The 24,212-nt window shown below is 41.7% G+C and overlaps 1 protein-coding gene across 1 annotated transcript in view; it reads right to left on the minus strand.

Annotated features, from left to right (window-relative positions):
* GRM3 (glutamate metabotropic receptor 3) overlaps window positions 1-24,212 on the minus strand; it is a 104,272-nt gene that overhangs the window by 16,640 nt on the left and 63,420 nt on the right. Inside the window, exon 3 of the mRNA XM_052638999.1 lies at window positions 7,448-8,514. Coding sequence (XP_052494959.1) covers window positions 7,448-8,514 — 1,067 coding nt within the window. The remainder of the gene's footprint in view (window positions 1-7,447; window positions 8,515-24,212) is intronic.

Below are 24,212 nucleotides of genomic sequence, written 5' to 3' on the forward strand. Positions count from 1 at the left end.
TGTGTTTGTTCTATCCACTGGGATTTCCATCCAGGGGTGGGGGGTGATTACTCTTACTCACTACTAAGGGAACAATGGGAGGCAAAACTAAAGGTGCATTTTGGTCACAGTTTATGCTGCAAAATTAAAAGGTACTTTTAAAAAAAATCCAAGTATCAGCCTCATAGTTTCAGTTGCTCAATTCCTTCTATAAATCACACTATAAAAAATCTGCACTTACATATAATTATTTGTCCTGCATCTTTGAACGTTCCCAGTTCACGCTGCTCTGTTTTCATCTTCCTCAAGCTCCTAGCAACACCTGACATGGTTAACCACTTCCTGGATACATCCTTCCCTCACTGACATTTCCTCGTCCGAGTTACCTTTGCTAACTTGTTCCTCCCTGAGCTCTAAGTGCTGGAGTGTCTCAGAACTCAGTTTGGGACACTCTTCCCTTCACCATCTCACTGAGTTCCAGGGTATAAGTACTTCCTGTGTGGATGATATTCACATATGTAGTACTAGTTCCAGCTTATCCTCTGGGCTTCCAAACCTATACACTCAGCTGCTGTCTTGGCGTATCGTTGTGGCTATGTAGTGGGCAAATCAGAATGAATCTGTAAGCAGACTTGATCCTTTCCTCCAGTGTCTCCATTTAAGTGACACCAAATGCCACCCAACTGTGCAGCCCCCAACCTGAGAGCCATCCTCAGTTTGTCCACTTCCCTTACACCCACACTTCCAGTCCAATAGCAAGTTGTATTTGTTCTTTCGGAAGATAATCCTCTACGACCTCTTGGGCTTCTATATCTTTCAAGCCGTGGCTCTGACGGCTTTTGTTCCAGATTTTCTTTTCAAGGGATTTTTACTGCAAAGAGCCTTAAGAGATGGAGATAGTGTCTGTGAAACAAGGGACCAGCGTATCATCCATTAGAGAAGACTCAGGTTTCCTAATCTCACAGTTCCTCCGGCTTATGCCACCACTGACTATGCGGTGGTTACAGTCCCCTTTGCCTAGTCTGCAGAAAGTAGGGCTCAGGGAACCAGAGCCAGTGCTAAACTTCCAGCTACTGCTATTGCTTTGAGTTACAAAGTCCTTTTTGTCAGTGTCTACAAAACTGGCAGGGTAGCATGGTAAGTTAGAATAAGCTGAGTAAAATCTAGACTTTATGGTCTTAGACAGCTGTGACAGTGAGATTGGAAAGGTTTTCTCAAAGAGGAAATGTGGGCTGATTAACAGGCCTCGAGAGAAGTCCAGAGAATCTGTAGTAAACAGGTTGACCAAGTTATGTGGTCATCCAAGCAATAAATAGTGCTCCACTTTATTGCCATCAATAAAGAAGATTTGAGAGATGGGGTCGCAGGCTGAGTAACAGGAAGTGGGTTTAGATAGAGCTGCTGGACCAGTACTGAAATCGTTGCTGACTCTCCTCTGGGCATGGGGTGGATTTCCTCCCTATTCTGATTTGGATCCCTGATGGGCAGAAAGTTACACTCTTTTCCACATAAAAGATGCAGGGACATGTGACTACATTGAACATGAAGAGAGGAACCTTGCAGAGACCAGGTGAATCATTGGGACTTTGCCTGCCTCCCCTGGAAGATGAGGGAGGCAGGTGACTGGTGCTTGTGAAGGAGGAATGGCAACAGCTGAGCCCCTTATGGCTCATCCCCTGCTGTGGTCTCTCTTGCCAAACTTAGATCCATTCCAAGATGACAAAGGTCTCAGCTTTTTTTACACTGGAAACCTGGCTGCAGAAAAAGAGCTTTGGTCCTTTGTATGAGATTTCCCTGAAACAGAATAATGCTTTGGAAGACCATAGATGAGGCACTGACTAGTGTTTGGGCTTTTACTGACCTGCATTGGGTTTAAAATGCTGACAAAAGAGCTACACCAAAGAATTAGAAACTGATGTGAGGAAATCTAGAGAGATTCTTACAGTCAGCTGCAGTGCTGGAACACTTGCTGAGCTCTATGCTAAAACCAGGCAAGACACTAAGCGATGTCATCGTGTTGAGATAGCAAATGACCTGAGTTGAGATGGATGCCTTTAAAAATGTTGCTGTCTATGTGAGTCAGAGCCAAGTAAGCTGAAATACACACGCTATATTCCCTAGGCAGATAGCTACCTGGCTCTGGCCTCCTGAGTCAAGGGGTCTCCAAAGTTGAACAGTGATAATAATGATGATCTTGCCATTCAGTTCAAGGTTTTGGGTGCTCAGAAACATCGGATCTTCATTTGAAACACAGAGCAAATGTGCTTTCCTTCTTGGCATGCAGATTTGCCTTCTACCTGGTTCTTCCCTTACTCACCATCCTGACTGCAGCTGCCTTAAGAAGACAGGAAGGATTGGATGAAAGTCTCCCCATCCCCAAGGGTAGCTGCCAACTGTATACATCAGACCCAGTATGCTGGGAAACTTTGGGGAGGTAAGAACTCAAGTATTTATGCTCTGTTGTTTACAGACAACCAAGTCACCATCCTACCCAGACCTGTTAGGGAGAAGTTAGGGCTGGGATCAGAATGAGAAAAGTGAGGCACTTCTTGCTAAAAGCCTACGATGAACACAATACCCACCTTTTAAAAAAAGGATAAGATCAGTAACAGTGCTGGGCTGTGACAGATTCAAGGAGAAGGTGAAAGGTCAGTAACACTGATCTTGTCCTGATGACTGTGTATGCAAGCGTCACCAGCCCACTCTGCATTGCCTGGTGGAAACTGGGAAGCCTACACAAATGCTGATGTTCCGGCTACAGTGGTGGCTGTGGGTGATAAAGTCCTTTGTCTCTGAATCAGGAATCTCTTGTCTTCTGTCAGCATCCCTGAAACTGTGGTGGACTCACCTGTTAGACTGCACGATGGTTTAAAAACCCTTCACAGTTCCTGACATGTTCTGTCTCCATCACTGACATCCCACCCTTGGCTCCAGACACCATCAGCTCCAACCAGAACACCTACCACAATACCTAACCACTCTCCCCTCTCCTGCTTTTGCCTTTCTGTCATATAGTGTCTTCAGCAGATTGAATTTTTTTTTTCTAAAATGTGAGATCACTAAACTGTTCTGCTTAAAAGTGAATTTCAGTGGTTTCTTTTTCCATATAGAACAAAATCTAAATTTTTGCTATGTGCTATGAAATCCTATGTGGTCTAGCCCCCCACGCCCTGCCTACCTCTCATATAAAATCACACTTCTATCTGCTCATTAAACTGTAGCCAGATACACCTTTCTTTGCTATGACATTTTTGCCTAGAGGCATTTGTGCTTACTGCTTCATCTGTTTAGTGTGCGGAATTCCCCTGTCTGGCTTTTCCATCTTTCAGTAGAGTATTATGAAATGGGTACTAGGAGGGGTGGCAAAGATTTTTTTTGAAAGAACGAGATGTGATACATTTCTTTAAGTCTTCAAATATTCAGCATGGGAACACTGAAATTTCTTTGCAAGTACTTCAACCTTGTAAAAAAAATTCTAAAGTCACCCCCAAGTCTCTGCCTAGATTAAGTGCTTTGCCTATCCCTACCCCAGAAAAGAATCTAGCACCTTGAAACCTGAAGTACAGTCCTTTGCCCAGCAGCATCTCCATCACTTAAGAGCTTGCTAGAAATCCAGAATCTTGGGCCTCATCCCTTCTCACTGAATCAAAATGTTTAGCAAGATTCCCAGGTGTATACACCTTAAAGTTTGGGAAGTAGCATACCCCCCTCCCTTCCATCACAGCACTCACCCCTGCCTGAGTCATCCCAAACTTTCATTTGTTCATTACTCACTCTCCGTCTCTATCTCCTCTTGTTCCCTACTAGACTATAAGTTATAAAAAAGGAGGGGCTGGTCTATATTAATTGCTGCATCTCCAAGGCCCATGATAAAGCCTCAAATACTTTTGGAAAACATGACTGAACAAAATACTTAGTAATTACCTTTGTAATTTTTTATGGAAAACTTTCCGCCCAAACATGGCCTAATTTTTTATTTACACCATGTACACTATGTATTGAATCCCTGATGGCTCAGTGTTTGTTTCTTTACACTATCCAGGACAGTTATGTTGCAATAAAGGAGATGGTCTGGGTATGCCTCTAAGATTCTTCACAGTTTTGGATTCTTACCCAAGTTTTTGCTTGCTTTGTCTTGATGCCTCTTATAGCATCAATTAGCCTTGCTTGTTTTAGGCTTTACTCCTACAAGTGTATTCCTCCTATTAAGAACAGATAAGTTTGTGATATAGCATGAAAGGCATGGATTTGGATCCAAAAATCTTGTCCTACTATTTCTTAACTGTGCCACCTGGGACGTTAATTATCCTCTGAGTCTGTTTACTCATCTTTCCAATGGATAATGAAATTTGCTTTCCAGGGTGCTAATGAGAATGAGTGAGCTCAAGTATGCAAAGCATTTAGCAGAGTAAGGTCTTGGAGGTCGAACAGGTAGAGTCAGTTCCTTTCTTTCCCTCTTACCTTAATTATGTTACTTTTTTGCCCAAGCGAACAACCAACCAAAAGAAAACAAGAAAAAATTTAAAAAAAAAATCACAAGACCTCAAAACCCTTAAACATTATTTAAACGAATTCTTTTACCTGGTATAATCTGACCAAATTGCCAGTTCCCGTGAGTTTCTTACCTTACCTTCCATTTGAGAACAACCAATATTACCATATTTTCTTGGTTCATTTCTATTTTGCTTCAAGAATATTCCTTGTAAGCCTTATATTCTCTAACTACCTTAATTGCACTTTCCAACGAAGGTCCAGGGTGAAATCTCACCTTTTTAAGCAGGAGTATTCCTGGAAAGACCAAGCTCTTACTGATCGAACACTTTTTTTGAAACAAATAGGCATTTAAGAGTTTGTATCAGTAATTTAATTATAAACTATTCTGCATTAGTCTTGGATACATTCATTCTTGTTATTTTTTTCCCAACTGGAGTATAAGCTTTTTGAAGACTGGAATGGTACTTTATATTTATGCGTAACTCCCAGTGGGTGGCAAAGTACTGAGTCATAAGCCTTGTTGACTGATGTCCAGATTTCTAATGCCGGTTCTTAGATTAACGGGTACTTTTCTAATGCTGCTGATTCTATCTGAGCCACATGGTTTACCTCTGAGAAATTTAAAATCTCAGTCTAAAACAAGGGGCCCGAGTTCAAATACTTCATACATGAAGGAAACCAAGTGTAAGAATTCAGGGGTTGGTGGGCATTGTGGGCAATAGGAGTGAGAGTTCTGTCTAGATACATGAACACTACTCAACCAGCTAATTGTTGCATGTAGGAATTAGGGTTCACATGTTTCACTTTGTTAAGAGGAGCCAAGAATCTGGATAGCTATATAAAATTTCTCAGTTTTCTAACTTTGACAGATATTTCAAAGAATTTCAGAACAATGCAGGCCACACTAAAGCTATCTATGAGATGAGAAGAGCATGTGATTCATTAGAGCAGTGATTTTTAATCGTGGCTGTAAGTGAGAGTCACTTGGGGAGCTTTGACAAATCCTGAAGTTCAGGCCACAGATCAGGCCAATTAAATCAGAATTTCTGGGGCTCTGCCCCAGGTATCAGTAGCTTTTCAAAGCTACCCAGTTGATTCCATGTGCAGCTGAAATGAGAACCACTGTGTTGGAGGCTCTGGTGTACCTTCTCAGTTCTCTTGTAAACTTAGGGTTGGCATTATTGCAAGGGTAAGTGTGACCTCAGATGATCTCTGTATGCTTTGTTGCCTTAATTAGCACATACCTCAAACACTCAGCTTTACTGCATTTTACACTCTCTGCTGCATTTCTCTAGTAACCTGTCATGTGGTGAAACTTTGGGGCTTCAGCTAATTTCATTGAATCATGATACTGCTATCATGTTAAAGGGGGGAAGTCATTTTTAGAAATAAATGCTAGTTCATTCAATGAAATTAAATTTCATTCTAAGTAGTATTTTCTGCTATTTTTTAAAATTAGCTTTTCTGAGAAAGAACAGTTTCAAATCATATGTTGAGGCTGAAATAATTAACAGTGGAATAACCATTTTACAGTCCCAATACCCCAAGTCCTATCTACTAAAGATGGCTACCTAAGAACTGGAAAAAAAATCCTTACAGGTCTTTAAGAGGGTGATGTGTACTGAAAAATAAAAGATAGAATTGGGGGTATTAAAATACATGAACTGTAGTTCTCCACTTAATCCCCACACTCAACACTTGTGGTGCATATAATCTGGCCTTTGATTTTAGTTCTGACCTCTGATTTGGTTCTGATGTTTTTTCCTTTGACAGATTTTCAAAAATGTTTATAGATACTCTCAGAAAGCCTGACGGTCACCCCAACACTGAGTATATAGTCTTCATTTTTCTTGTTCTTCCTTTGTGGTCGTCCAGAGCTTTGAGTCATATGCTGGTGGATAATTTAATAGACTAGACACACTAGCTTTGCCGGTCTCTTGATCTGTTGCTGTAAATAGCTTTGTCTTATTTTTGAGCTGCGATATTCAAGAGCTTGGCAACACAGGAACTGCTGATAAACAAAAGTTTTGGAGACTATTCTAACCTACAGAGGCACTTTATTTGGTGAAATCACAGTGTAACAAGGAAACCATAATGCCTCTGGAAAACTTTATGATAACTTAAGAAATATAGAAAATAAAAACCGACTGCTTTAAGAGGGAAAAATTCCTATACTCACTCATACTCACTCATTGGAAGATACTAAAATTACAATTTTAAATGCAAGAGCAACTGATGGATCGTTTCAACAATTTGAGAAGTTTTGATGGAATGATGAATCAGTTTCTTTTAGAAAAGATGATAATTATATTGAAGCCCAGAACTTTGAACTACATATCACTGATTGCCTGAATATAGACAGTAAAAATTTTAACTAATTCAAGGATTACGTATATATACCATGCCTACAGGAACTAAAGTTTAGGAAAAGTACAATAAGTAAACATTGTATTTTAACCCATTTTACAGAAATAATGATGCTTATCTGAAACTCAAGTGAGAGTTTTTAGGTCTTTAAAGTGATCCTGGCTTAATATTGCAAGTCTGTTTTAACTTACAGATCGATCGATGGTAGCCGGGGCCTCTTGTGTCTAATTTAAAGTATTCTCATTAGATTTCTAGTGGTGTAAGTCTTATTCGCTCATCATTCATTTTCTAAATTTAATTAAAAGTTTTAAAGGTGTGTGTGTATTATACTTTTCTCCCACCAGATTATAAATTGTTTGAATGACCATGCCATATACATGTATCTTCCTCTCTGTGCCTAGCACAATGTTTTCCACATAGTAAGCACAAATTAAATGCTTTTAAAACACAGTGAATTAATTTCCATATGCAACATGGCAGTTCACCATAGCATTTGTTATTTAGCTACCTGATTGCTGAGATAAAGAGAATCTATTGTAAATTCTACATAACAAAACAGTAGAAGGATACAGGAAGAAGGAAAAGGAGAAACCATTCCAAGACTTACTCTGTAGTCACTTGATGTCACATAAAATATAGGGAGGAAGGCCAACCAGATGATGCACGTGGTGTACATGGTAAAACCAATGAACTTGGCCTCGTTGAAATTTTCTGGGCACTTCCGCGTTTTGAAGGCATACACAGTGCACAAGATGACCAGGACTACGTCGTAGGTAAGTGAGATCAACATGCTGGAATCTTTGACGTTGCATTTTAGGATGACTGTTTCCCGCTTCTCTGGAAGGGTGTGCCGCCTGGTGCCTGGAGCCTCCAGGATGAGCCACACAGACACGACCACAATCTGCACCAGTATCAGACCCAGGCAGATGAAAACCTGAGAACTCGGGCTGATGAATTTTGGCCTCTGAGCGCCATTCTTTACCCCATCGAAGATGCGGGCAATGCAGTTTGTCTTGGTCAGCAGGGCTGAGTAACAGACAGCGAAGGAGGTCCCCAGCCCTAGTCGACGCAATGCGCAGATGACTGGTGACGGCTTGGAAATGAAGAAGAACGTCATGCAATAGGACAGGCCCACCCCAAACAACAGGATATAGCAGAGCTCCCGGCCTGATGCTTTGACCAAGGGTGTGTTGTTGTGCTTGATAAAAACAGTCACCACTACGCATGTGCACATAAAACCCAGGCAGGCGATGGTGACTGGACCAATGGCCCAGGCATCTTCCCACTTGATGTAGTCCTCAGGAAGGTCAAAGCAGCCAGATAGGTCTGCAGTGGGCCACTGCCCAAGGCCGCAATCCATACAGGTAAACTCATCAGCCAGGTATTCGTAGGGCTCGCAGGGGATGCAGATCCAGCAGCAGACATCCCCTGGCTGCATATTCTTCATTTCATTGGGTGCACAAGGGTCGCTGCACTGGGAAGTGGGCATTGAGTTCCGGGACCAGTGGATAGAGTCAACATCTAGTGATAAGGTTTCTGACCAATGACCAACCTTCAGGTAGGAATACTTGCCACCCACATACTGGAAGTTGAACACGTTGTATCGTCCCATGCCATCTCCAAAAGTGTCAAACTTGACAATGCTATCTACACCTTTATTTGCGATGAATGGAGCTGTGATGTGTAAGTAAAAGAAAAAGAAAAGAACACTGTTTAGGTGTCTTAAGTATGATCAGTCAATGACTTTATATCATACACTTAGCAAAACTGAAATAACAGGGAATAAGATTCCAAGGCTGAGATAATTTATCAATTACCATTGAATTTACATATTAAAAGCTACTGGAATACTCAAGCATTCATCAATTCATTCACTTAACATTCCTGAGTGCCTCCTATGTGCCAAGTGCCAGTGACAATCCTCAAGTGCAATATAGTGTCTGCCTTCAAAGGAGCTGATTCTGTAACTGGGGAACTGGGGAACGGCGAACATGCAGTCATAGTCTATGCGGTATATAAATATTCATTTCTTGAAAAACTCCAAATAGGAATGGACAAAACTTTGGATCATATCTGTATTGTTTATGGAATGCATAGAAATTAAATATTTTCATGGAAGTATATAATTAAAAAGGAAGATTTCTTTTTCTCCTTCAAAGTCAAGAAAAAATATTTTCACCATAAATGGATGGTATTTTTCTTTTAAACAGTTTAGATGATTCAGATGGAAAAAAAACACTCATCCATAATCCTTCAACTGTAGTATTTTCATATTTTGGAGGATAATGATTCTGACTACATATTTGCAAGCATCTATGGATGTGAGAGTTGGACTGTGAAGAAGGCTGAGCGCCAAAGAATTGATGCTTTTGAACTGTGGTGTTGGAGAAGACTCTTGAGAGTCCCTTGGACTGCAAGGAGATCCAAGCAGTCCATTCTGAAGGAGATCAGCCCTGGGATTTCCTTGGAAGGAATGATGCTAAAGCTGAAACTCCAATACTTTGGCGACCTCATGCGAAGAGCTGACTCATTGGAAAAGACTCCGATGCTAGGAGGGGTTGGGGGCAGGAGGAGAAGGGGACGACAGAGGATGAGATGGCTGGATGGCATCACTGACTTGATAGACGTGGGTCTGAGTGAACTCTGGGAGTGGGTGATGGACAGGGAGGCCTGCTGTGCTGCGATTCATGGGGTCGCAAAGAGTTGGACATGACTGAGCAACTGAACTGAACTGACTGATTTACAACATGCATGCTAAGTCACTTTAGTCATGTCTGACTCTTTGTGACCTTACGGACTATAGCCCACCAGGCTCCTCTGTCCATGGGATTCTCCAGGCAAGAATACTGAAGTGGCATTGCCATGCCTTCCTCCAAGGGATCTTCCTGACCCAAGGACTGAACCCATGTCTCCTGTGGCTCCTGCATTGCAAGCAGACTCTTTACTGTTGAGCCACTGGGGAAGCCCCATGTATAACATATTCCTATCTATCTGTCTGTCTACACAGAATCTGAATATTCTGAAGGCACCTACAGTATGCAGAAGCTATGTAATTGCTTTAAAGTTTGTTCCTAACTGTACAGGATTGGTACCCTCAACATTGTCTCTTATAGCTGGATGTGAGAGTTGGACTGTGAAGAAAGCTGAGCGCCGAAGAATTAATGCTTTTGAACTGTGGTGTTGGAGAAGACTCTTGAGAGTCCCTTGGACTGCAAGGAGATCCGACCAGTCGATTCTGAAGGAGATCAGCCCTGGGATTTCTTTGGAGGGAATGATGCTAAAGCTGAAGTTTCAGTACTTTGGCCACCTCATGCAAAGGGTTGATTCATTGGAAAATACTCTGATGCTGGGAGGGATTGGGGGCAGGAGGAGAAGGGGACGACAGAGGATGAGATGGCTGGATGGCACCACCGACTCGATGGACATGAGTTTGGGTGAACTCCGGGAGCTGGTGATGGACAGGGAGGCCTGGCGTGCTGCGATTCATGGGGTCGCAAAGAGTCGGACACGACTGGGAGACTGAACTGAACTGAACTGAAGAGCAGCAGCTGTCTAGGCGTGTCTGCTTCCGCTCTTCCAGCTGCTGCTCATCATGTCTCTTGCCAACATCTGCTGCCGTTTTTATGCCACCTTCTCTGGTTGACTCTGTGCCTACTATTTCACACTGCTGACTTTTACTCTTTCCTTAAATGTAGAGAATGTGGCTGATGTCTCTGTGATGTGTAGACAAATTTAATTAGTTAGAGTAGGCTTGCCTGTGTGGATAAATAGACCCAGATTATTTAAGGGTTCAAATACAATGGAAGTTTATGTCTCCCTCACGCAGCAGGCTAAGGTCTTGGTCCATGGGTATCTCTCCTACACACGCTGACTCAGGAACTCGGGTCCCTTCCATCTCGAAGCTGTACCAATTCCTAGGGCCTCCTTCCCATCAGCATCCACCCAGCGGAAGGAGAAAAAGAGTATGAAGCGGTTGCACCTGCCTCCTAAAAGTATAAGCCTGGAAGTGGCACGTGTTTCTGTTCACATTTATTGACTAGAAATTAGTTACAGGATCACACTCAACTTCAAGAATGGCTGGGAAATGTGGCTCCAACAGCTCTTGTGCATAAAGGCTCTGGGAGGATGCCCAAGGATAGTGGTTACCTATGGCAAGAGATGGGAAGTGGGCAGATGCATGGCAAAGATGGGTGGGAAATTTTTACTGAATTCTTTTATATTTATGTTTTTGCATTTGGAAGCATATGATTATAATACCTATTCCAAAGACAATAATAAAAAAGGAAAATATACATTAACAATCAAGGAACACCAGATAGTTGAGTAAACTTCCAACCTGAAAGAGAAAGACAAACAACCAGAAAAGGAAATTTGGCATCAATAGAGACAATGCAAGGAGCAAAGGATGAAAACTTTATAATAACAATGAGCTCAGAGAGATAAGGAAAGAGGCTGCATCTAGGAGACAGCTACAGTCTATGCTTAAAAAGGAACATTCAGGGAGCAAGAATGAACTTTTGGAATTGCGAGCAGAAAATAGAAATTCAGTATAAGGATTAAAAGTTAAATTTGAGACAATTCTCAAAGTTTGACCAAAATGCTCAGAAGGAAAGTAGAAAAAAACCAAAGATTTGAGAAGAGTCTATGGAATTTCAGCATTCAATCAGATGGTTTAGAAAGAAAGAGAAAATAGAAGGAGGACAGTATCAAGAGAGTCAAATTATTGGACAAACTGACTTGGGAAAGGGTGACAAGAAACTATTGCTCTTTCTTATGAGCTTTGTCAAAGTCATGTAAAAAATATGTACATGTATTATTTTTATAAAAATAAATTATTAAGTTAAACAGTATAATGAATAATGGGGCCAGGTCAGGCAGAACAGCTTGCAAAGTAAATAAATAAGGAAAATGATACTGCCGCAAATATTATCACAAGTGCTTGGTAAGTGGGTGGTAAACAGTCGTTTGGTGGAATTTTTTCATATAAATTTTCCTCTTATTAAGTCTGTCTCATTAAATATGTAACAAACCCATAGTCAGCAGAAGTGCTCTGATCTGTAGTTTGGAATAAAGAGCTACCGTGTCTGTGTGTGTGTTAGTCCCTCAGTCATGTCCGACTCTTTGAGATCTGAGAGAGTCTTGCCTGGAGAACCCCATGGACTGTAGCCTGCCAGGCTCCTCTGTCCATGGGATTCTCCAGGCAAGAATACCGGAGTGGGTTGCCATTTCCTCCTCTAGGGGATCTTCCCAACCCTAAGATTGAACTCGGATCTCTTGAGTCACCTGCAATAGTAGGTGGATTCTTTACCACTGCACCCCTTGGGAAGCCCTTGCTAGGTCTATACTAGAAGGAAAAAGAATGAAAGGGGAACCTAGAAGAAAAAGGTAAACTGTATCTGTCAAATATTCCACAAGGGAGAATCTTCCTGCACCTGAATGCTGATCCAAACACGACTGACTTGGATAGTGAGGAGGCGGGTAGGAAAACCTAGCTCTTTCTCAGGTGTTGCTGGAGTGACTTCAAGTGACAGAGCAGCGCGCAAGTATCGATCCTGTCACCTTCCTGATGCACTCGGAGTTGCTTCTGAGTCAAATGACTCACCTGGGAAATAGTTCAAGTCCAGAGATCCGGAAGTATGGTTCTCTGGAGATGAGCTGTACTGTTCTTTAGAGTGAGTTTCCTATTTCTCGAGTTGAATTTCCCCAAGGGAACTAAGCATCATTCAAAATGGAAAGATAAATCACCTCTGTTGTGGTAACAGCATGAGAAAAACTAAAGGGTTTGCGGAAGAATTGGAAAGATAGTGGAGTTTTGCTTTTGTTTTTGTTTTTCCACAAAGACTAAGAATCTTTCTCCAAAATCTACTTCACTGAGCTAGTGTCTCAAAATAAGGTCTTCATGTTTCAGAGGAAACCTGATCTGGCCTCGAATCAGGCATACTAACTTCTCAGTTTAGCTCATTATCCAGTTAGTTCTGATCCCAGTTTCAAATGGACTTATTCGGGAAGTTTCATACCAAGGTGACCTGCCCTCCTAGGGTCCATTTCACAGAGACGAGGCAGGTCGATACCTTACAAATACCACAGGTCAATGGCAGGAGGAAATTAAATCAGTTCTTTATTTTTTCTTCTCAGACAGAAGTCCAATGAAGGTAAGACAGTAATGTGGCTCTTAAAAGGCTGTTAATAATGGGAATATAACTGCCACTGCCTGGGTTCACGTCCATAAATGCTAATAAAGATTGCAAGAGCTACCAGCAGCAACATGGCTCCAATTTTACAACCAGACCATCACTGAAATTTCCGTGAACTATTTTGATGGATTGGAATAAAGACCGAGGTGAGAAGACAGAAAATGGCTTTTCCCTTGAAAGACCTTATTAGGGGTCAAGAGGTGAAGAAATCAAAATCCTCTGGCTGGAGCCAACAGAATCCTTACAAACATCATGCAGCAGGAAGACAGGAAAGAAAAAAAATGAACTCTTGGCTACGTGTAATTAATTTATCTACTGATTAGGAACACAATTGCCGATGCATTCCCATGGTTATTTATCACCTGATAGTGGTTGCTGAGGCTCAGCACCATCTAGATGTCTGAAGTGCTGTCTCATACTGGAAAAATACTGGCTAAGTTCCTCAGGTGCAAGGGAAAGTGAGTGTTCCAGAAAAGCTATTGAAAGAACATTGCATTTTTTCAGTGTTAAGACAGTATAAAGACCTTTCCAGTTCTCCTGAGAAGTTAGCGCAGCTAACACAGCTGAGGTCTCATTACACATTTTCCTGTTTCCCTATCTAGAATCTACATCTTACGGCTGAAATTTTCAGCACTGGTGGAGGCTCAGAAAGGAACAATGTTTTCCTAGACTAAGAATGAAGAGTGTGGAGGCAAGGCACAGAGAAAATAGCAGTGAGTGGAAATTAGTGAGCCCCAATTCAGGGGAAAGGCTCAGGGTCTGCTTTTGCTTGTTTTTTTTTTTTGGTTTTAGCTGGAAGGTTCACGGTGGCCCCTGAATCTTGGTTAGGGACCATTTTTAACCCGAGCTAATATAACTACCACATCTTTTTCTACCCTCTCTTCCCCAAGTCCTGATCTCCATTACACAATCTGTTGCTTTTCTCACATGCCCTATGATGAAATTTTTAAGAACTTTTAATTGAAATACGTATACAGAAAAGGGGTAAAAATAAGGATTACCACAAAGTGAATACTCTTATGTAATGTTATGGATGTTAGGAAATGGAACATTCCCAGTACTCTTGTTCCTATCCCTGTCCACCCTTGCTTCTTCCCAAAGGTACCATGATCATCTTTAAGTACCATGAACAATGATTACCTGATATTATGTGTGATATGAATATAGTAATAAAGTATGGGTTATGTTAATTCTAATCTCTTTTGCTCAAAATTAAGTTTGGTGAGATTCATTCAAGTAACATTAAGAAGCTATAGTTGGTTTACTTTTATTGATGCCTCATATTTTATTATATGGCTGTGCCACAATTTACTTAGCCAGGCTGCTGTTGACGGTCATGCCTTTTCCCCCTTCTTTTTAAAGTCTTCAGCTTATATGAATCGTGCTGCATCTTTAGCTGGTTTATCCCGGCAGTAAACCTTAAGACTAGATTTGGGTTCAAATAGTTGATTTGAGAGTTGATAGGGAAATGGAGAAATAAGACATACACAGGAATGAATCCAAAACAAGACTGTGTGCATGAGAGCCATGGGTCGCATTCTCCCTGGGGTCTTTACAGAATGGGTGTTGGGACAGAATACCAAAGCTACTCACTAGCTGGGATGGGACAGCTCTTGTTTGTCATTGGTTAATGGCTGGCGCAGGCCCCTTCAGCTGCTCTGGATACAGACAGAGCATGGCTCTGTGGCCAGAGAAAGCTCCCTGGCAGAGGGTCACAGATGCATCTATTAGGAAGCCCTTGACGGCAGATGGTGACTGCAGCCATGAAATTAAAAGACGCTTACTCCTTGGAAGAAAAGTTATGACCACGCTAGATAGCATATTGAAAAGCAGAGACATTACTTTGCCAACAAAGGTCCATCTAGTCAAGGCTATGGTTTTTCCTGTGGTCATGTTTGGATGTGAGAGTTGGACTGTGAAGAAAGCTGAGCACTGAAGAATTGATGCATTTGAACTGTGGTGTTGGAGAAGACTCTTGAGAGTCCCTTGGACTGCAAGGAGATCCAACCAGTCCATTCTGAAGGAGATCAGCCCTGGGATTTCTTTGGAAGGAATGATGCTGAAGCTGAAACTCCAGTACTTTGGCCACCTCATGCGAAGAGTTGACTCATTGGAAAAGACTCTGATGCTGGGAGGGATTGGGAGAAGGAGGAAAGGGGGATGACAGAGGATGAGATGGCTGAATGGCATCACAGAACCGATGGATGTGAGTTTGAGTGAGATCCAGGAGTTGGTGATGGACAGGGAAGCCTGGCGTGCTGCAATTCATGGGGTTGCAAAGAGTCGGACACGACTGAGCGACTGAACTGAACTGAACTGACTGACATGTATGAGAACAGTGAGCGCTAAGGGAATTTGGGGGAGACACCGAGAGCATCTCCTGCGTGATGCTGTGAACTTTCCAATACATGTGTGCACTTCTGATGTATGTACGTGTGTACAGTGTACATATGTACATGTTGACAGTAGTAAAACTACTATGTATGTGAGTTCTGGTTGCTCTACTTCCTGAATGTTGCTGCTTTTGAATTTTAGCAGTTCTGATGGAAATGGAGTGACATCTCAAATGTTGTGCCATCAGGCTACCAGTTCTTCCTCTGTGTTGGTACAGTGTCCTGTACATTTAACATTAAGAAAATCGAGTACATCTTGGAAATGTTTCCACTGTGTGTCCATCTCTTCACTAGGTCATTAGCCTCTCATTCATCTTTGCTCTCTCATCATCCAAGGCAATGCTTGGCATGCCGTATGCATTCACTGATTGTTTCCTAAACTGATGATTAGACTTAGTAGGTTGAATATCATCATTCTAGGAACTTCAAACACATACCAGAGACTGATTAAACATCAGTCTTAGGAAATGGGCCTGCACTTGTATTTTGATAGTTTCAGTTCAGTTCAGTCTCTCAGTCGTGTCCGACTCTTTGCGACTCCATGAATCGCAGCACTCCAGGCCTCCCTGTCCATCGCCAACTCCCAGAGTCTACCAGTTTACTGTATTATTACACAGCCATGGTTAACAGCCAGTGGTTCTCAGCCAGGAGTGATATTTCCTCCCAGAAAATATTTGACAATGTCTGGAGATATTTTGGTTGTTATGACTCAGGCTGGAGGCTACTACTGGCATCTAGTGGAGAGAGGCCTGGGGTGCTACTAACCAGTCCATAAGGCACTGATCACAAACTCACAACAAATAATTTCCCAGCCCTAACTTTCATCAGTGCCAAGACTGAGATATCCTGGTCTAAGGTAATACCTGTTTAGAGTTTTAGAAATAGTTTAATAATCTTAAACCTCTTCAAAAATTGAAAACATCCATTCCAGAGGAATTCTTTATTGGTGTTGTAAAATGGGTGTTATAATTATCTAGTCCTTTTCCTTCCTCCAGTCATTTCCAGCTTACAAAGTCCTTTCAGTGTTCTCCTTCAAAGTCCTTGCCTTTTCACATTCGTCAACAGCTTTCCTGCCCTCAGTCCCCTTTCCGCATCCTCTCACCTCTACCGCAGACCCCATTTCATACAGATCTCTGTGATTTTCCTTTTATCCATTTTGGAAAAATCAGTCAGCCCAGCTGGGTGTCTCCTGGCTGTCAATCACCTTGTAGGAGAGCAGCAGTCTCTTGTGTGTCACAGGGGTGGGTGTCAGGGACCCTTTTAGAGCAGATCACAGCGAGAAGAGCTGTCGGGGGGAACAAGCAGTGGGGGCTCTGTGGGAATTTTCTTCATTTTTAATGTGACATCTCCGGCACAAATCTAAGCACCCAAGAACACTGTGACTTTGCAACACTCACCAGAGGTGTTCAATTTTATGAAAAAAAAATTGTGAATTCTGAGGATAAATTTAATCTGTCCTCATGCTTTTAAAGGTGACTACCTCACATGAATTAAATAATTTAATCACATAGATTAAAAAGAATGCTTCCCCAAAACAAAGTTGGATACAAACACATGTCCATCACTTTGTTAGGAAAGAAAAAAAAGAAGGCATCTGTTTTCCATTGTCCTGCCCTTCAGTCACTTGGCCTTCTGGGCTCCAATTCTAAATGCTGCACGAGAGTGAAATGTGAAGTTGAAAACTGAGAAAATCCCTTTCAGAGAGGTGATAGTAAGTCAGCAGTGAAAACTGGTAAAAAAAAGAAAACTTATTTAAAATATAGTAGCAAAGCTAGTATTCTGAACATAATCATGGTTGCAAGAATACTTGATAAAATGAGTTTCCCTTTTTAAGCAAACAGTATACCATTTCATATGAAAAGCCAAACAGCAGAAATCTTATTCAGCATTCATGGATGAACATCCACAGATAGGCAGGGCGGCTTAGCATGCGGTAACTGCGGTTTCTATGAGGGAAGCAAATTAATTTCTAGTCTCCTGCCTTATGCATGCCCGGACATGCGTTTGACACTCTGTATGGTGTGGTGCAAAGAGAATACAGGGGAAATAAATTGCTTCTCCTCCCAGTATGTGGGTCTGCTGTTACATTGTCATGTTTTTCCTAAATGACTGTAGCGTAGCAGGTCTTCACTGAGAGGGACTGCATCAATGAACTCCTGTACGTTAAGTGACCTTGTCAGAGCATCAGGCACTTTAACACTCTGTTAAAAATTCCAAACCTGCATCTTCCCAAAAGGATTTCTGTTCTGCTGGAAATAATTAAGGTGACAAAATTGAAAGTAATTGCTTTACATTTTCACCCCAATTTGTGCACAAAATCTATTTTGAATTATTCTAAAAATAAGAGTGCAAAGGGTATCATAAATCTATTTATTTTGTTCCTTCTTAGAAAATATTCCTAGAAATTAATCAACCTCAGGAATCGTTTGAATCAGATGAATCTATTTATTTTGTTCCTTCTTAGAAAATATTCCTAGAAATTAATCAACCTCAGGAATCGTTTTGAATCAGAGTCTTCCGCTCTTCCTCCAATTGTGTTAAATTAACTTACTGATAGAACTCTATCATATCCCTTATATAATTATATAATATGTTAGTACGTAATTTTCAATTATATAGGGCTTCCCAGGTGGCGCAGAGGTAAAGAATCTGCCTGCCAATGCAAGAGATGCAAGAGATGTGGGTTCAATCCCCGGATCAGGAAGATCCCCCAGAGAAGGAAATGGCAACCCACTCCAGTATTCTTGCCTGGAAAATTCCATGGACAGAGGAATCTGGTGGCCTACAGTCCATGGGGTCACAAAGAGCTGGACATGACTGAGCACACACGTACATGTCAATTATATAATTAGACAATATATACTGACATAGTACCTATAATGTATATAACATTATATATATATATATATATATACACATATACTTATACTTATACTTCCCTGGTGGCTCAGATGGTAAAGCGTCTGTCTACAATGCGGGAGACCCGGGTTCAATCCCTGGATTGGGAAGATCCCCTGGAGAAGGAAATGGCAATCCACTCCAGTACTATTGCCTGGAAAATCCCATGGACAGAGGAGCCTGGTAGGCTACAGTCCATGGGGTCGCAGAGTCGGACATGACTGAGCGACTTCAATCACTCACTCACTCATACTTATAATCATTCTACTTAAGAGATGTTAGGATTCTATCACCAAGTTAATTTTATCTATTATAAAGTCATATATATATATATATATCATTTTCTTGCATAAATTCCCTCATTTCCCAGATGGTGCTTTTGCTGCAAAACCAGAGGACTGGGCATTGTTAACATCAGGACTTTACCCAAAGTCATCCTTGAAATCAGTGAGAACGTGATCATATTTGCTGATAGCATCTGAGCAGATGTGTAACAATGAAGGTGGCACAAATTGTTCTTGGGATTCATTTACTTCCTTTTTATCTTCTTTTTTTCTCAGCATGCTTTCTTGTTCCCAATACCCCAGCTTTCCACATAGCCCTAGGCAAAAGTAATTCCCATCAAAGTACTAAATTCTGTTTAGGTTACTCCTTTCAGGGCTGTTCATAGTGAAAGAGATCATACTTAGAGGACAGTGTGAAAGATCATCAGGGATACATTATTGATGATGGAATGCGATATCTCAGTAGAGAAAGAATTTGGCGCAAAGAAGGTTTGTCCAGCTTTCCTAAAATAATGCCTTTCATGTTTTGGCCTCTGGCCTAAGAAAGAGGGATTTCTGCTCCTTAACTTTACCTCTTTTTCCATCTTATCTTTCTCCTTCACAGAAGAGAATCTGTGGATGTGATTGGCAGAGTCTGATGTTCATGGATCGTTTTTCCTGTTAGAATCACAGTGATTAAGAAAGACAGGCAGGTACTCTTCTACCTCCCATGGCCAACTGATGGAGGCACCAACCTCTCAGGGCTGACCTGGACCATCTTCATGCCCATGTTTGCACCTCTAGTCTGCAGAGTATGCAGACATGCTGACATTTGTCTAGTAGCTCTGATCCTCCTCCAGGCTCTCTGTTCTTCCTGCCTGGAAGATGGGGGGAATAAAGTCCTGATAGTCACTCCTCATGTAAACAGACGTTTGGATTTGTAGGTTTAGAATCTGCTCTAAAGATTCAGCTCTTTAGAGGGAGGAAACCAAAGCTTTTTTCCCGCTTCTGGCTTTTGCCTTATATCCTACCTGTAATATCATAGTGGTATTGTAGGGCGAGGATGGTGGGGAAGAGACCAAGCCCTTGCCTTTTTTTTTAAACAAACATTGAAATTTGTTTCCTCTTAGCTATTGATCCTTATGTACTAAAACCCAGGAGGAGAAAATAGGGATTTGGCACTGTTAACGACCTACTTCAAGGAACAGTAAAAAGAGGAATGAGTCTCAGTTGTTCGAAAAATGGTTTAATGGCAGCATTCAAATGTCTAATGTTTGTTTTCTTTCAAATTGTAGTTATAGGGCACATGTACTTGTATTGGAGAAGGAAATGGCAACCCACTCCAGTGTTCTTGCCTGGAGAATCCCAGGGACGGCGGAGCCTGATGGGCTGCCGTCTATGGGGCCACACAGACTGAGGCGACTTAGCAGCAGCAGTACTTGTATTAGAAGTAAAAGCACAGGGAGGAATTATAGAAAAAGCTGAGAGGATGAGAGGGGAGCAGTGAATACTGGCTGATCCAACTTTTTCCTGAAAGTGAATAGTGAGGACTGCTCTTACCCTAACTTTGGTTCTCATTACAATATGTATATATGAACAGCACCTCATGTGATATCTGGCACACAGGGAGTGCTAGCAATCCCAAACTCTTTTATTACAATGGATTATTATAATAGCCTCCTAGGTAACTTTCTGTATCCGGTCTCTCTCCTCTCCCCGCCCCCTTTTATTTTACTGGTTCACACTCCTATTATAGCCTGGTGGTTCAGTGGTAAAGAGTCTGCCTGCCATTGTAGGAGACGCGGGTTCAGCCCTCGGGTCTGGAAGATCCCCTGGAGAAGGGAATGGCTACCCATTCCAGGATTCTTGCTTGGGAAATCTCATGGACAAAGCAGCCTGGCAGGCTACAGTCCATGGGGTCGCAAAAGAGTTGGACACGACTTACTGACTCAACAACAACAACAATATATAGCATACGCCTGTCTATCCATCTGTCTATACAACCTTAATATTCTGAAGGCACCTACAGTATGTGGAAGCTAGGTAACTGCTTTAACGTTTGTTCCTAACTGTACAGGGTTTAGTTTTTAGAGCATCTAATTTGTGAATCTGTTTTGAGAATCATCCAGAGATTGATGTGGTATGCAGCCTTTCCCCAAGATTTGGACTCCCAAACTTTATTCCATTTACTACATTGAAGGACGCCTAACATCTTGTGTATTGGTGATCCTTGGGACTATACCCTCCAGAATAAAGTATCATGCTAAATTCCACAGTCCTGCAAAATCCAGTCCGTCTCACTGTTTGTATCTTTCACTTTCTCTGTTCACAATGCACAAGAAGCTCCAGCAATCCTCTTCCACTTTGCTGCGATGCAGCCTGCACTTTCCCACCTGCAGCTTAACTCATCCCCTTCCCTGCGCTGCATATGCCCTCTCTTTCTTGTAAATGCCTGTGAAATTGCTCACATTGACTTGCTGCCCTTTGCTGAATCACAGTTGAAAGTGTAATTCCTCTCTGAGCCTACGTATAACATTCCTTTTCTTCGGCATTCATCGTTTTTCTCTTGGTATAAATCATCTTTGTCTCTATTTTCCATTGCTATCCTTGTTTTGAGCTCCTCAGTGGCACAAGCCAACTTTATTATCTTTCGAGACTGTAATCTGGGATCCATAGGCTAAGATCAGCCTGAGAAATAGTTTTATTTGTCCTTTATTGCATTTGTAAAAGTGTTAGTTGCTCAGTCATGTCCGACTCTTTGCGACCCCGTGGACTGTAGTTCTCCAGACTCCTCTGTCCATGGAATTCTCCAGGGAAGAATACTGGAGTGGGTTGCCATTCCATTCTCCAGGGGATCTTCCCGACCCAGGGATCGAACCCAGGTCTCCTGCATTGAGGACAGATTCTTCATTGTCTGAGCCACCAGAGTATTTGTAAAACACTTGAATTAGCTTTATTAAAATACTGAGAGAAAAGTTTAGATTTATTTTCATCTCTTGAATCACAGAAAGACCAGATAACCCTGGGCCTTTATTGAAAAACAGCCATGGCTGATGGGAGTTGTAGTTCAAATACATACCTGGTGGGGTATTTGAACTTCCACCCCTCAAATAATGACTAATACAGAATAGGCCCTTGAAAAACGGTTTTTTCAAGCCAGGTGTAACTACCTCAACAAATACCAAGGGAGATGGAAAAATAATCCTACTATTTAGGAAGAAAATTTAAGATTTCAAAATTTGATTTTCTTTTCAAAACGAGGAGAGAGGAAGTAACTGAAGGAAGTGTTTTGGTGGAGAAGGCAAGTAAACAATGATGCCTGACCATAAATGAACTCTCTCCTGGGGTTCCAGAGCCTGCGTGTATACCTGTAGCAGAGAGTGATTCATCGTTAATAAATTGTTTATTTGCTCTGGGACCCCAGTCTAGACTGAGAGCCCCATGAGACCTGGAACTATGTCACGCATCAATTTTCACTGGAGCCTGCCTGCCTGCCGACATTGGAATCTGGGTTTCATCACTTACTGGTTACTCACTCGTATTTCAGTGACCCAAAGAATTCCTGGGACCATTACACTGACAGTGCTTAGTATAGTGTATAGTGTACTGAACGGTTCTATCACTCTCTGATTATTAGAGCATCTGTCCTCTGGTAGGTAGTTGAAAAATGGTTGTTAAATTAACAAATGAATGAATGAGAGAGTGAATCAGTGTCTACCATTGTACAGCCACTATGTTGTCAGCCAGCTGGTTCTCTGAGTCTTCATTAAATGGCTTAGGTCTGTTCCAATAATCATTACAGGAACCCTAGCTAATCTACGAACCATAGTTCTTTAGATTCCAGACTTCACTGACCTAAATTAGACTAAAACCACCTAAGTGTTTAGAACATAATATGTTTATTTATAGGTAAGAAAACTTTCCTCTTCATTCAGCTTGTTACCATGGAGCATATTATCTGTAATATTGTCTTTGTTTCCAGTTTTGCAAATTGCTTATGAAATAACTGCATCCCACCACACCCTAGACCTTGCCTGCATACCTCTGTTAGGTTTGGATGTCAACACACACACACACACACACACACACACAAAGCGAGAGCTAGTGAAGAAATGTTGGACCTTTTCTTCAGGGTATGATTTTGGCTATGGAACTGAGCAAGAAAAACCTATGACTTTGTCTCTCTGTACTTCTAGGGATTTCTTGCCAGAAGATGGGCATGGGGGTGCTGCTGAAGGGGGAAGAGCCTGGAAAGGTGGAAGCAATTCTGTTTTGGAAAGTTTGTTCTGGTTCTGCTTTCCTATCCCAGTCCTTTTCTTTCGGAGAACCTATAACATGTTTGATAGCAAGGATTTTGTCTTATTAATTGTTACAACCTTAGTAGCTAGCATTTACCAATTTTGTGCTGGAGGAATGGATAAAGGAACTAGACGAAGAAAGAAAGAATGAATAATATGAGGCAGAAAGCAAGGGACCTCCCCAAGCATCAGATGATAAGTTGATAAAATTCTTATAAACATACATGGTAGAGTATATATTATTATAGTCTATTATTGGTGGTGGTTTAGTCACCACGTTGTGTCCAACTCTTGCGACTCCATGGACTGTAGTCTGCCAGGCTCCTCTGCCCATAGGATTTCCAAGGCAGGGATACTGGAATGGGTTGCCATTTCCTTCTCCAGAGAATCTTCTCAAACCAGGGATTGAACCTGGCCTCCTGCACTGCAGGAAGATTTTTTTTTACCAACTGAGCCACCAGGGAAGCCCATTGTGTATTATTATGATGCTATAAGTATGGTCATAACACTCTGAAGAAACCTGATATATTTAGGGTTAATACTTCAAAGCTTTCATCTGAATACTAAAAAATGTTTGCAAGTTAAGTAGATTATCTGCTTGTGTAAGGTACTTAATACATACTATCTGATGAGTTAATTGGGGAAGGCCCAATTTAAGGTTTTAATTAATTTCTGTCATCTATTTTAGAATAATGACTTTGAGATAAAGTAATTCTTCCTCGCCTCTCCATGCAAGCACCAGGGCTGAGACCCTGATGGAAATCAGAGAGCACCTTTTGCATGCTAAGTTGCTTCAGTGTGTGTCCGACTGTGTGACCCTATGGATCATGTGACCCTATGGATTACAGCCCTCCAGGCACCTCTGTCCATGGGATTCTCCAGGCAAGAATACCGGAGTGGGTTGCCATTTCCTTCTCCAGGGATTCTTCCAGACCCAGGGACCAAACCTGGGTCTCTTACATCTACGTGCATAGGCAGGCAGGTTCTTTAGTGCACCTGTCATGCCCTAAATGCAGGTCTGGTCTACTCCCAGCAGGACAAGCCTCACTCAGAGCTGTGTCTAGGCACAGGCATTGGATGTGTGAATTTTGAGTATCCAGTTTTTTTTTCCCACAATACTTATATGCTTTCCATGTGTCATGAGCCAGAAACATTAGCCACATCAAAACTTGCTCCCAAGGGCATGATTATTGGCTATAGAGACTGGAGTATAAATTTAAAATCACTGCAAGAGTTGGATAATCAGTTCATTTTGTAAAAGTCTGCAATCTTAATGGGATTGAATATGATCATCTGGGAACAGATAATTTTGGAAGGCTGGGAAGA

Source organism: Budorcas taxicolor, chromosome 4 (genome assembly GCF_023091745.1).
Source record: "Budorcas taxicolor isolate Tak-1 chromosome 4, Takin1.1, whole genome shotgun sequence".
NCBI lineage: Eukaryota > Metazoa > Chordata > Mammalia > Artiodactyla > Bovidae > Budorcas > Budorcas taxicolor.